General features: G+C 49.0%; 1 protein-coding gene across 1 annotated transcript in view; it reads left to right on the forward strand.

Moving 5' to 3' along the window:
• Nucleotides 1-14,229, forward strand: part of LOC138567865 (deoxyribonuclease-1-like) — a 230,589-nt gene that overhangs the window by 140,253 nt on the left and 76,107 nt on the right. The window contains exons 7-8 of the mRNA XM_069646357.1: nt 4,317-4,474; nt 5,350-5,446. Coding sequence (XP_069502458.1) covers nt 4,317-4,474; nt 5,350-5,446 — 255 coding nt within the window. The remainder of the gene's footprint in view (nt 1-4,316; nt 4,475-5,349; nt 5,447-14,229) is intronic.

Here is a 14,229-nt window from a genome sequence, read left to right on the forward strand (position 1 = left end):
AGAAGCACACCGCTTCCCATCAAATCTCAGTACACCTGACAAGGCATGTGGTCAAGAGGCTAAGTTTCAGGCGGGTCTCAAATCCCAGCTTCACCACCTACCGGCAGTATGTGATCCAGGGCAAATCATTGTATCTCACTCTGTCCATTCTGCTAAAAATTATAAGTATCTAGAAGTGATCGAGTTCACACTGTACACTAATTTAAAAAAAGCCTTACTGGTGGCATTGCTCTTAATAAAAATAACAGTAACAACAACAACAAAAAGTGTACATATATCACATATCACAAAGTGTATTTCTGCATTGTCTTGCTTATGGCAACTTCTTGAACCCCTCGAATATCAAAGACATGACTTTCTTTGAAGTCATTGTCTGTGATGCCAATACATATGGAAATTAGGGGGCATACAATCTTTTGTCGTAAAGGGCCCTTCAAACCCAAGAACTGGCCCTGTTTAAGGCTTCCATAGATGCAAGACTGGGGGTGTTTGGTGTACCTTCATTGTAAGGCTGCACAGACTGTATGCTTGTGATTAAGCTTGGCAGTTATGACAATTTTAAAAGCAGTGTTTTAGTGCCACCTGGTGGTGTTTACTGGTATTTGAGGCTTTCGTTCTGATTACGGTGTGCCACCTCTTCTAGGTCGAAGCCAATTATATATATTCGGAGTGTTTCCAGGTGCATGACTGATTTCAGCTGTTCTTCAGCATGGGTTGTGCAGCGAAAGGACCTCAAGGGCCTCAATATTAAGCGTTGTGGTTCCTTCAGAACCCAATACAATGCAGGGGCGCCAAGTACGCAGGTGCTCCGGGGCCCGGGCATCTCCCGGCAGAATGAAGTCGGACTGAGCCCCACCCCCCCGCCTCGCCGGAGAGAAGAGATGCAGTATGGATGGCCCTTTCTTCCATCCATACTGTGTCTCTCTCTGGTGACCCGGGTGAAAGCCGGGTAAAAAACAATGTTTAAAAATTGAGGGACGGATGCAAAGCAAGAGGCTCTTGTTTTGCATCTGTCCCTCAATTGCTAAAAAGGTTTGGGTATACTTCTACATCTGTGCATCTAGATGCAAAGCAAGTCTTTCCCTCAATTTCTAAAAATCGTTTTGGGCTGGGTGTATTTGTACATCTGTGCACCCCTCTTACGAAGAGGGGTGCACAGATGTAGAGGTACACCCAGTGCCTTAAGTGGCACTACAAATCGAGCCGGGGCTCATCGAGGGAGCGTGGCCTAACAGCGGGGGTCTTGATGGCCCGTTAGGCCACGCCCCCTTGACGAGCCCCGGCTCAATGGGCTACTGGCACCCCTGCCAGGCAGCCTTTTGTAGAGATTAGCACCCTCTCCCCTTTTGGGGGAGAGGGTGCTGATCTCTGCATTTATTTTGTGTAGGCTTGCCTGGCAGGGGACAGCGCCTGCCTATTCAGCCTTAATGGTGGTGCTGCCCCTCGCCAGCTGGGGAGGGGCAGCACCACCATTAAGGCTGAGGCCGCTGGAAGCAGAGGCCTTTTTTTTTTACCCTAAATACTGAAACTCCCGCGAATGCGCGGCAGCTCCAGTATTTAGAAAGCAAGGCCTCTGCTTTCAGCGGCCTCACGTTTTTTCCATAATGGAGGCGCCGGCCGACGGGAATCTCTTGATTAAAGGGATGCCTCGCAGGTGCGGCGCCACCATTATGGCTGAAAGGCATTTTTTTCTGTAGCCTGAAGCTCTCGCAAACGAGCAAGCGCTTCAGGCTGTAGAAAAAAATGCCTTTTCGTGTAGTGGCCGGGGCTGCCAGGGGAGATTACTGGGCCCCGGCAGGGCCCCGCCTCAAAACGAAATTTCGGAGCCTGCCGGGGCCCAGCCCCAGCAGGCCCCGGCCCACTTAAAGCCCTGGGTACACCCAACCCAAAACGATTTTTAGAAATGGAGGCACAGATGCAAAGCAAGTCTGTCCCTCAATTTCTAAAAGTCTTTTTGGGTTGGATGTATTTGTACATCTGTGCACCCCTCTTGGCAACAGGGCTTCTATAATTGTAATACTTACTGTGCTTTTGTTGAGGCAATGCTAGTTCATCTTAGTGGGGCTGCTATACTTTTGATAGGACAACATCAGCACTTCTCAGTTGAGCTGCTACACTCTTATTGACAAGGCCCCAACACTTCTCAGCAGATTTATTTATTTTAATTGGTTATTAATAATGCACATAATACCCAGAGCTTTCTAAGCGTGGACCGACGGATCAAACCTGTGTTGCGCAGACCGAGGGATCGAACCTGTGTTGCTCCATGTCGTCTTGCTTCCAAGGCGAGCACATTGCCCCTGAGCTATCCTCCCGAGACTCTGAAGATCTGAAGTACATTTAATGATAGAGAACCAGAACTATTGAGCAAGTCTGATATCATCTTCATCATCATCAGAAGAACTCAACACTGTCGTGGTTATGCAAGAGCTAATATATTTAAAGCGATGGAATTACTCCGAATGTAGCAGCACTATTCAATATCCCAAAGTGCTTAAGCATAGTTAATGTGAAAATACACTTCTCACCATTGGGACAGTACTGCCACTTCTCACACAGGCTTCTACACCTTTTATGGGGCAGCACTGATCCAGCCTACTGGACAGCTTCACTTTTAATGGCACTTCCCAGTAGGGCTGCTATACTTCAATAGGAAATGACCAACACTACCCCGCAGGGAATTGCATACTCTTGATGCCACCGAAGCAGCACTTCCACCCACCACAGCTGCTTTATTTTTTAATGGCACAGTGCGTGTACTTCTCAGCCACTCTGCTTTACATTTTAACATACCAAATTGTCATTTCACAGCAGGACTGCAACACTATACCATTGTGTTCTGTATGTTGAATGCTTCTTCACCACCAATGTGGGTTCATGGCACTCTCCCAGTGTCTAAATAGTAGATCTGGCTACATTCAATTGGCAACAGGCATGTCCCGAGCTGCCTGCTGTACATAAGCTGCCGCTCAGAATGTTGGAAGCCGTGATGGGGCAAGGGATAGAAGGCTCCAGCCTGTAGGATAGCAGAATCAGCATGGTCTTAAAACCTGCTCACTCATTCTGGAGTGAGGGTCTGGAGTGAGGGGTCATGGGGCAAAATGAGCCGGATCCCACATACAGGGGGTTGTTATCCCTTTATCTCTCCTTAATGAAAGGATGAGCTCTCTCAGACACAAGTTATCACCCCTGCACACACAATGAATGAATATGGTATGGATCTATAGATCGAGAAAACTGGAGTGAGAATTCAGAGTGTTTTAACAGAAATATCATTGTCTTCCAGACTGTCTCCATCAATATACATGGGGTCACTGAGATGACCAAGAGTGAAACTGTACATTCAGTTGTGAGATTATCAGCAACGGGTATACTATGCTCCAAGGAGTGAGATGCCCACTCAATATATCACACTGTTTAAAGGTGCGAGACCCATCCTGAATGCTTGCCCAAAGAGCCTTGGCCAGAGTTTCACACTGAAGAAGTGAGCATGTGATCCAGGGTCTGCAGCCCACACACACGCATGGGATTCCCATGCACCCACTTGCGAGATTTGCACCAAATTAGTGAGATTGTGCTCCAAGGTAGTAGGCACACGCACAGTCTTTGGTCTGAGGTTTGACACACTCACAGGATGGGATGGCATTTCGTTCTCCCATCCTAGTTGTGTTGCTCTGCCTTTTGAGGGCTACTACAACCTGGATGATTATAGAGTGGTGAGTGGGGGCGGTTACCACACATTTGGTCGAAAAAAATTGGTCGACCAGACAAATGGTCGAACCAATTTGGTCGAAAACCAAATGGTCAAATTTTTTTATTTTTTTATTTTCACCCTTCTTTTCCCCCCCAACCCCCTTTTTTTCTAAAAACCCATTTTTGTAAAAAACAAAAACCCGAAAAATAAATATATAATTAAAAAAAAAAAATTCGACCATTTGGTTTTCGACCAAATTGCGTCGACCAAATGTCATTCGACCAGTTTTAGGTCGACCAAATGTCTGGACACCAGTTGGGGCAGTGATGGCCTGCTGGAATGCAACTGGAAGGCTGAAACCTCCTTCTTACTTGACTTTAGTATATGCAGTACATGCTTGCAAATGTTTCCCCTGTTCAGCGCCCACCCACCCCCCTCGCACCAAGTTGGCGACTACGTGCAAATGTGGTCATATAACCGCTGGTGATGTCACTTCTTAAATTTGGGCACCCTCCGGGAAATTCACAAGTCGGCTCCCCTGATACAATGTGCTGTTGCTAGGGTGTCCGCGTGCCGCTCCGAGCTCACCTGCCTTTTCACATCCCTTTCTTTCTTGCTGTAGGATATCCTGGTTCTGGGGGATTACAATGCCGACTGCAAGTACGTCACCAGCAAGCACTGGCCTAGCATCCGTCTGCGACAGTCCCAGCAACTCCACTGGCTTATCTCCGACGAAGAGGACACCACAGTCAGCGAGAACACCCACTGCGCTTATGACAGGTGGGCACGCGGAGCTAGGGTTGCAAAGTGGTGGCGAGGCCTGGGAAACTCTGAACCGAATCAAAAAGCAGTGCTCACCTACAGACAGGGCTTTAAGTGGGCAAGGGCTAACCGGGACCAAGCACCGCCAATCCCCAGAAAGGGCTTCCGAGCCGGAGCCTTGCCGGACCCCACCCTGACTAGCCCCAGCCATGCCGACACCTCAGGCAGCCTTGTATCCGAAGCGCTGCACGGTTACATGGACTGCCTACAGGTGTCAGCACTTAGGAAGTACTGACATCTACAGACAGCCAGTGTAACCGTTGCTTCTGCAAAATGGCTGCCAGATGACTCTGAACTCCAAAACAGGAGGAGGGCTGAAGGTCCCAGTCTCTCCTTTTGTTTCTGAGTCATCATGCAGCACAACACCTTTTAAGCGAGGCTTCATGATACGTGATGACTCTTTACTCGAAAACAAAAGGAGAGTATGGGCCCTCCAGACCTCCTCCTGATTCGGGGTAGAGAGTCATCACCCTTCAGGCAGTCCTTTCATTCAAGGACCCTGTGGTTTTTAACCATGTGGCGCCTTGAATGAAAGGGCTGCCTGCTGTATGTGAGAGCTGGGGCACACTGGTATCACACCTTTGGTGCGCCCACGCCCAAGGGGCTGGATGCACGAAAGGTAATAATGCCAGTGCGCAGTAGGCACTTTTGTGCCTTGTCTGAGCCATTCTGATGCTGGTTGGACTCTTGCAGCTCCTGGCAGCCATTTTGCTGCACAGGAAGGAGGTGTTGATAGGGGATTAATGCTTTGTATGCTATTCCCTGGAGGAGCAGCTAGTCAAGAGTGCATTAACCCCTTCCTTTCTGATTATCTCCATCTGCTCCTCTCCTAGGTTTGTGGTCAGCGGAGTCAACCTGTTGAACGCTATCGTCCCTGAGACGGCAAGGGCCTTTAACTACCATTCAGCCTACGGCCTGTCGTATGACATGGTAAGCAGCATAGGCACATATTCGGGAGAAAAGGGGAATGGGTAGAATCTGGGTGGGTGGGGTGTAGTCAGGGTGGTCGTGGGCTGCAAAGGGCCAATACAATGGGTGTGACAGATAGAGGTGGAGTAGGAGGGGTGCAAAAAAAAACTACATTTCAGGGCCGGGTAAATTGGTGATGGGAGGGGCCACTTCAGAAAGTGGGCGTGCCAAATGTGGAGGCCCCACCCCCCCTCTGTTCTACCCAAAGGATTGTCTGGCGTGGGGTCCAAGTTTCAAATGGTAGCGGTCCAGCATTACACCTACGTGTGCGCACACACATAAAATTACACATCCCCTCACTCATTTAAACATCCTATTCACCATACACTCACTCATTTACATGCACAACCGTCCCCCATACACCATGCACTCATTCACACACAGTCACACAGTCACTCATTCACACATACATTACATACACACTCTTTGCACACATGCATGCATAGATAATGAGCTAACATGCAGCACCCTTTAACACCACTAGCTCCAGAAAAGGCTTTCCTCCCCTCTCTGCCTAACAAAAAGCAAGTGGGCACATCAGCCCCTTCCCCGCAGATGCGAAAGAACATCTAATGTTGTTATAGGTTGGCTCGCACCCATGGGGAGGGGGCTGATGTGGGCTTTTGATTTTTGTTGGGTAGAGAGGTGAGGGAAGCCTTTCTTGAAACTAACAGCTTTAAAGTGTTGCTGCGTCTGTGGAGCAGTACATAGGATGTGGAGGGATGTGGTGGGGCAGTACAAAGGAAGTTGGAGGGAATGGTGGGGCAGTGCAGCGGGTGTGTGATATGGTGGTAGAGCAGTACATAGAATGTGGAGGAATTCGGTGGGGCAGTACAGAGGAAGTTGGAAGGAATGGTGGGGCAGTGCAGCGGGTGTGTGATATGGTGGTAGAGCAGTACATAGAATGTGGAGGAATTCGGTGGGGCAGTACAGAGGAAGTTGGAGGGAATGGTGGGGCAGTGCAGCGGGTGTGTGATATGGTGGTAGAGCAGTACATAGAATGTGGAGGAATGCGGTGGGGCGGTACAGAGGAAGTTGGAGGGAATGGTGGGGCAATGCAGCGGGTGTGTGATATGGTGCTGGAGCAGTACATAGGATGTGTAGGAATGCGGTGGGGCGGTACAGAGGAAGTTGGAGGGAATGGTGGGGCAGTGCAGCGGTGTGTAATATGGTGGTAGAGCAGTACATAGAATGTGGAGAAATGCGGTGGGGCAGTACAGAGGAAGTTGGAGGGAATGGTGGGGCAGTGCAGCGAGTGTGTGATATGGTGGTAGAGCAGTACATAGAATGTGGAGGAATGTGGTGGGGCGGTACAGAGGAAGTTGGAGGGAATGGTGGGGCAATGCAGCGGGTGTGTGATATGGTGCTGGAGCAGTACATAGGATGTGTAGGAATGCGGTGGGGCGGTACAGAGGAAGTTGGAGGTAACGGTGGGGCAATGGAGCTGGGGTGTGAGATGGTGGTGGAGCAGTACATAGGATGTGGAAGAATGCAGTGGGGCAGTACAGTGGAAGTTGGAGAGAACGGTGGGGCAGTGCAGCGTGTGTGTGATATGGTGGTAGAGCAGTACATAGAATGTGTAGGAATACGGTGGGGCAGTACAGAGGAAGTTGGAGGGAACGGTGGGGCAATGCAACGGGTGTGTGATATGGTGGTGGAGCAGTACATAGAATGTGTAGGAATGCGGTGGGGCAGTACAGAGGAAGTTGGAGGGAACGGTGGAGCAATGCAGAGGGTATGTGAGATGGTGGTGGAACAGTACATAGAATGTGTAGGAATGCGGTGGGGCATTACAGAGGAAGTTGGAGGGAATGGTGGAGCAATGCATCTGGGGTGTGAGATGGTGGTGGAGCAGTACATAGGATGTGTAGGAATGCAGTGGGGCAGTACAGAGGAAGTTGGAGGGAATGGTGGGGCAATGCAGCGAGTGTGTGATATGGTGGTGGAGCAGTACATAGGATGTGCAGGAATGCAGTGGGGGCAGTACAGAGGAAGTTGGAGGAATGGTGGGCAGTGCAGTGGGTGTGTGAGATGGTGGTGGAGCAGTACATAGGATGTGTAGGAATGCAGTGGGGGCAGTACAGAGGAAGTTGGAGGAATGGTGGGCAGTGCAGTGGGTGTGTGAGATGGTGGTGGAGCAGTACATAGGATGTGTAGGAATGCGGTGGGGCATTACAGAGGAAGTTGGAGGGAATGGTGGAGCAATGCATCTGGGGTGTGAGATGGTGGTGGAGCAGTACATAGGATGTGTAGGAATGCAGTGGGGCAGTACAGAGGAAGTTGGGGGGAATGGTGGAGCAATGCAGTGGGTGTGTGAGATGCTGGTGGAGCAGTACATAGGATGTGTAGGAATGCAGTGGGGGCAGTACAGAGGAAGTTGGAGGAATGGTGGGCAGTGCAGTGGGTGTGTGAGATGGTGGTGGAGCAGTACATAGGATGTGTAGGAATGCAGTGGGGGCAGTACAGAGGAAGTTGGAGGAATGGTGGGCAGTGCAGTGGGTGTGTGAGATGGTGGTGGAGCAGTACATAGGATGTGTAGGAATGCGGTGGGGCATTACAGAGGAAGTTGGAGGGAATGGTGGAGCAATGCATCTGGGGTGTGAGATGGTGGTGGAGCAGTACATAGGATGTGTAGGAATGCAGTGGGGCAGTACAGAGGAAGTTGGGGGGAATGGTGGAGCAATGCAGTGGGTGTGTGAGATGCTGGTGGAGCAGTACATAGGATGTGTAGGAATGCAGTGGGGCAGTACAGAGGAAGTTGGAGGAATGGTGGGGCAGTGCAGCGGGTGTGTGAGATGGTGGTGCAGTACAGAAAGATGGCAGTCAGCGGCTCCGCAGAGCAGACTCAGTGGAATAGCACATGAGGTCACGTGGAGAGCACCAGGAGTGTCCATGGTGGTTGTGGGTTTCAATAAGGAGTCATTGGTGGGCCTGCGGGTGTACAGTGTGTGCTGTGTAGGGGCATTAAAATGGGATTTGATGATAGAGTTGTGGGTCAGTGTGAGGGGTGTTGCCTATTTTTTGCAAGTGGTGCAATAGTAGAGGGTTGCGAGAGGTTGTCGTGGGTCAGTTCGTCAGTAAGGTTTGGTTGCGGACGTAATCTTAGTAAAAACAGAGAAGGTATTGGCGGGGCGGTACAGAAACACCTGCAGAGGGGGTGGCGTGTCAGAGGACAAGTCCCATCCGTTGGTTTTGGTTAAAGTAGATGAACAGCGGAGACTATAGTAGGCAAAGTGTGAACACGTTCTATGTAATGGGCTCGTTTGGTCTGGAGAAACATCTACAGGGTTTCTGCCATGACATTTTCTCCATGATTTCCCTGAAAATGTTCAGTGGCTTAAACAGACGCAGAGGCTGTGTGCGAATTCTGGGCAATGTAAGTGGGAAACGTGGCATGTCCTGTGAGAGCCATGTCGGAAGGCGGCCCCTGCTAATGGGCAGGCCTGCTGTGCTCTCGAGTGACTCCTTTGCAAGCTGTGCCTAGGCACAGCATGTAGAGAGACAGCACCATGCTATCATGCATGTGTGTGAGACTGCTCTGTCCTGACATTAGGGAGACTGGTAGCCCTGTGGGAACCCACCCCCCCTCACCCAATAACCTGCTCAGCTCACCCTCTACTCATTGAGTGGCCTTGAATCAATCTTATCAGGGTGGTTAAGGGTCACTCACTGAGCGAGCTGTATTTACCTACAGTTTAGGAGAAACCAAAAGGCGTGTTTTATTTTTTCGTTATGTTTTAAAACACGCTGGTGTTCCAGCTGACACTCACATTTTTTTTTTTAATTTGTAAATTTCAGTTTATTACAAACTTTATTTTACATTTCCTTCAAGTCCGATTTGTTTTTTATTTTTTTTCCTTCATTTTGTCTTGTACTTGAAACGCTTAATAGATTAAAAAATACTCGCTTTACTTTGTCATCTTCGTCATTTTACAAAAAACATTCATCTTAACATTGGCTTCATCTCCACTTTCCCAACATCAGCTATTTAAATACAAAAAGCCAATATTGTATGCAAGGAGAAAAATTCCCCCTCATCATTTCGTCAATAGTCAGTCAAGGTAATCAATTATTGCACAGCTCAACATAAAGTTCTTGCCGGACAGAAGTGTATACCACCACTCCTCCATATTTCTGTTTACAGGAGCACATTTCCCCAAGAAGGCACTTCTTTGGATATTTACAGCCAGAGATTCGTCGTGTTTCAAAGATAGCATCTCCTTGGTTGGGAGCAAATTTAGACGTAATCGCAAAAACCGGTCTCAATGGTATCTTGATGGAAATGTTTGCAGGTATTTCGCGACTTGCTTATCTCCACGGGCTTCACAACCGAGATCTAATCTGGTGGTAAGTTTAGATCTATTGTTGACAGTATCGATCCAGTCGCCATGTAGAAGCTTGTTCTTTACAGCACATAGCTTGTTCCAGAGTGTCTCAATATCGGTTCCCGCAAGGAAGTGGAAATCCTTTCTGTCCACTCTTTCAACAAGCCTTGATAATGCTTTTCAGTGGTCGCATTCAGTATTTGATAAGGAGTTGCTGATGTCGTCATTGCCTTTTTTCGCATCATTGCTACTGATTTCCAGAGCACTGTGGCAAACTAGGACTGCAACCCAAGTTTGTAGCGGATGGCAGAGATCGATACATGTTTTGGCAGTTGGCAGTCGCAGGATCTTGCGCCAGAATTGCCCTTCTAGCGCATTCCAGGCGGTTCTATGGATGTTAAAGCCAGCTTTGCTACCGAAGGTTATCGTGCCCACTACCTTTTGTTGGTAGAACATAATCACCGGTTTGAGTGAAAATTTGCCATAGTCCAGATGTAATTTTGCCCCTTGCAACATTAAAGTCTTCATCCTTAATTTCAGGTCTTTGGTCCACTGCCATTCTCTTATTGATTTATTAAAGGGAATGCCTAGATATCGAAAACGATTAGTCCTTTCCAGTTGTTTGCCAGCTGTGAACCATTTATAATGTTTGCCTTTCTTTCCAAGGTTCGAACCAAAGGTGATTATTTTGGACTTTTTGACATTTATTTCCAAGTAATTTCTCTGCAAATAAGCCTGCAAGTTATTCAACAGCCGCTGTAGGCCTATTTGTGTGGTGTCGACTAACAACAGATCGTCAGCGTATGTAGCCCAGCTAATTTGATGTCTGTTAATTCTAGGAGGAAGGTGTTGCAATCCAATAACGCTGCTGGCAAGTCTGCAAAATTTAATTTCAATATTAGAGCCACTAAAGGGCAGCCCTGTTTGACACCCCTTTCAGTTGTTATTTTTTCCGTCATTTTGTAGTAAGCATAGGGGACAATCCCACTTCTTTAGTTTGTGCCACATGATATTTCTATTCACACTGTCGAATGCTTGGTGTAGATCGATCGACAAACGTCAAGAACAGATTTTTGCCACTTTTAATCATTTCAAGTTTCAGCAAATTGATCAATGTCAGGTTCAGCTCAACCCCGACTCCTTTAGTGAAGCCTGTTTGTCTGGCGTCTATGATTCCCACTTCATAAGCCCATTTTGCCAATCTTTTCTGTAAAAACGATGCAAAGGGCTTGCCAATGACATCTAGCAAGCCAATCGGACGCTAGTTGTTTGGATCAGCATGATCACCTTTTTTTATAGATTGGCACAACTACCGCCGATTGCCAGGACGAGGGGCCGGCCGACTGCGATTCACTTCCAGAGAGCATCCCTAAACCGGGAAGTAAACAAGCTGCATTTCATTATTAACCACTCCCACCTGAGGGGTTTTATTGGTTGCTTTGAGCTTGCGGAATCTGCTGCACCCACCTCTCTGTGTGGTACTTGCCTGCCCTGGTTGAGTATACTTTTTTTTCTGTGAATGACTGTCATGCAGCGAGCATGCCTCCTACTATTTTGGCGTATTTATGGTTAATCACCGTACTGCTAAATCTTTTCCAGTGCTGCTAATGAGTAGTTGCAATGTTAGGCCCTGGGAGCTTCTTCAGTTTAAGAAATTCTCATGGGTTGCACAAGGTAGGCCTCCGCATGACGCTGTCCCCCAAGCCCGTTCGGACAGCCAGGAACCCAAGCAAGGGGTGAAAACCAAGGTTGAGAGGAAAGCACCTGAAGACTGACCATGGCTGTCGGGATGAAAGAGGAAAGCCGTGTCAGCAAGTGCGCTACAGTGACACTACAATGCAGGAGAGCAGGAGACCTAAGGACACTGGATGACTTCCACACAGCAGAAAGGTCGGGGATGAGGGGACCCAGCAGAGAGCAAGCGGGCAGAATGAAACCACGCGAGACGGGAAGACGAGGTAGGGAAGGCAAGCCAAAGACACAAGGAGCTAGCGACAACAGTCTCCTAGATAGTCTGCTAGATAACAACAGTCGCAACTAGACACCCAACACGAGACGGAACAGGGACACACACAACGTCCCATTTGTGAAACCAAGCACCCACTCATTTATGGAGCCACCCACCCACCTACAGGCCAATGAACCAGTCTACAAACGCATCCACCCATCTACAAATCCACCTGCACGACTATTCCCCGTCCTCGTGCATTGGGGGTTTGACACCTGCGCTAACGCCTCTATAGCATTTTTTTGTTCTTAAAAAGGATTCTTCGTGAGGTTTCCCTGCTGTTAGCCAGGCCTTACTATTTGCGAGCGGAAGTTGGCGCTGAGGTGTGAAACTCTCTGGGAGACGCCCCTCATTGGAGAAACATGGCCCCTGTGTTTAGTCCCAGGAGCAGGTCTGCTATTAATGCCCTGAAGATGTTGGGGAAGATAGCCTGGTTTCATGGAGGCCTGTTTAATGATGAGAGCCCGATGCCCCATCGACTGAATAAATACATGCATATACATGCTTGCAGAAGATAACACCAGAGGCTAAGCCCACCTGTTCTGTGATTTACATATAACATTATCTACAGCCACCCTCTCAATTCCCCCCCCCTCCAAGCCCCCAGATGGTAACATCTGTTTCCTTCCACCCCACCTTTCCCTTCCGCAGCCTGCATCTATTCCATCGGTTACATGGGATTTTAACGAATCACAAAAAAAAATGTTAACGAATCAAAAACATCTTAAAAAAAGAACACATTTTTTTTTCTTTGTTAATGGGGCGCCTTCCCCAAACAATCCTTTTTTATTCATACTTTTCCACCACTTCCAAAACTACTATTCCCATTCCCAACTACATATAAATCATTTTTAAAAATGTGTTATTTTTTTAAATTTTTTTAGATGTTTTGGGTTCGTTAAAAATTCTATTCGTTGTTTTGCATTCATTAACATCGCTGCATACCGTTCCATCTCCCAACCCGGCGCCCTCGCGGTCTTTCTTTCTGAAGTGACGCCGGGGTTTTCCTTTCTTCCGAAAGGTCTGGGCTGCAGCCACGCCCGGCCGTGCTTGAGTTCCACCTGCCCAAGCCCTGCCAGGCCGCACCGCGCAGCTCCCTTGTCAGCGGGCCCTGCTTTAGTATGGGCTGAAATTCCTGTTGCCTTTCCTTCATGCCTCCGGGCCGAATCCCAACCTACCTGCAAAGGCCTGGAATGCGAAGCCCCCCCAGCGGGTGTCTGCATCCAGGATGATGGTCCTTATTGAGAACCAGCTGCTGTCACCTGGACGTGAGATAGAATTGTTTAAGGCTCTGCTCCTTCGTTGGGAGCAGGGAGTGGACCTCACACAGAAATAGTCAAACCCATTCCCTGCTCTTCTTTAATAGCCAAAGAGCTCTCCCTCTTGTCATGTATGTTCCCACTTTTTGCTTTTTGTCTTTTTCTAAGACCCGAATAATCCTAACATTAAGCCTTCATGTTTTACTTCACAGGTTCTTCCAGACCTTGTCATGGCTCAAAGAGCGTTCGTCTGCTCCTTTTTAAAGGCAGACACCCTCAGTGCCAGGCATGCCCCCCCCTACCCCCTCTGTCTTGCTTGACATGACACCATCAAAAGATCTTTCCTCCTACAGGAATCCTTTAAGAGCATAGGATGAATGACAGGAGGGTGTGTTTCCCTTGGGATCAAATGCCATAGGTAAGAAGGGATCCTCAACCTTTGCCCATGTAGAGGTCAGGAGACTGGTATCTGCAGGGCACACCTGCACGCTGTAATTGTGCAAAGGAGCGGTATGAAACGAGGGTTTGATAAGCAGACCTCCCTTTCAGTGTCAGGATTAGCCACAAAATCCCAGAAGCTGGGGCTTTCACCCCTTGCAAGATGGCATCCCGTCACATACCCTCGCGCCGCTGCAGTGGCTGCTTTATGCTTGGCCTGGATGCTGCAGGCGCCATGTGCAGCCTGCAGCCGTAATGTGAACCCTCAGCCATGTGCAGCCTGCAGCCGTAATGTGAACCCTCAGCCATGTGCAGCCTGCAGCCGTAATGTGAACCCTCAGCCATGTGCAGCCTGCAGCCGTAATGTGAACCCTCAGCCACGTGCAGCCCGCAGCCGTAATGTGAACCCTCAGCCATGTGCAGCCTGCAGCCGTAATGTGAACCCTCAGCCACGTGCAGCCCGCAGCCGTAATGTGAACCCTCAGCCATGTGCAGCCTGCAGCCGTAATGTGAACCCTCAGCCATGTGCAGCCCGCAGCCGTAATGGGAACCCTCAGCCATGTGCAGCCTGCAGGCGTAATGTGAACCCTCAGCCATGTGCAGCCCGCAGCCGTAATGTGAACCCTCAGCCATGTGCAGCCTGCAGCCGTAATGTGAACCCTCAGCCACGTGCAGCCTGCAGCCGTAATGTGAACCCTCAGCCACGTGCAGCCT

This window comes from Ambystoma mexicanum, chromosome 2p (genome assembly GCF_040938575.1).
Source record: "Ambystoma mexicanum isolate Mex_15411 chromosome 2p, UKY_AmexF1_1, whole genome shotgun sequence".
NCBI classification, from domain to species: Eukaryota; Metazoa; Chordata; class Amphibia; order Caudata; family Ambystomatidae; genus Ambystoma; species Ambystoma mexicanum.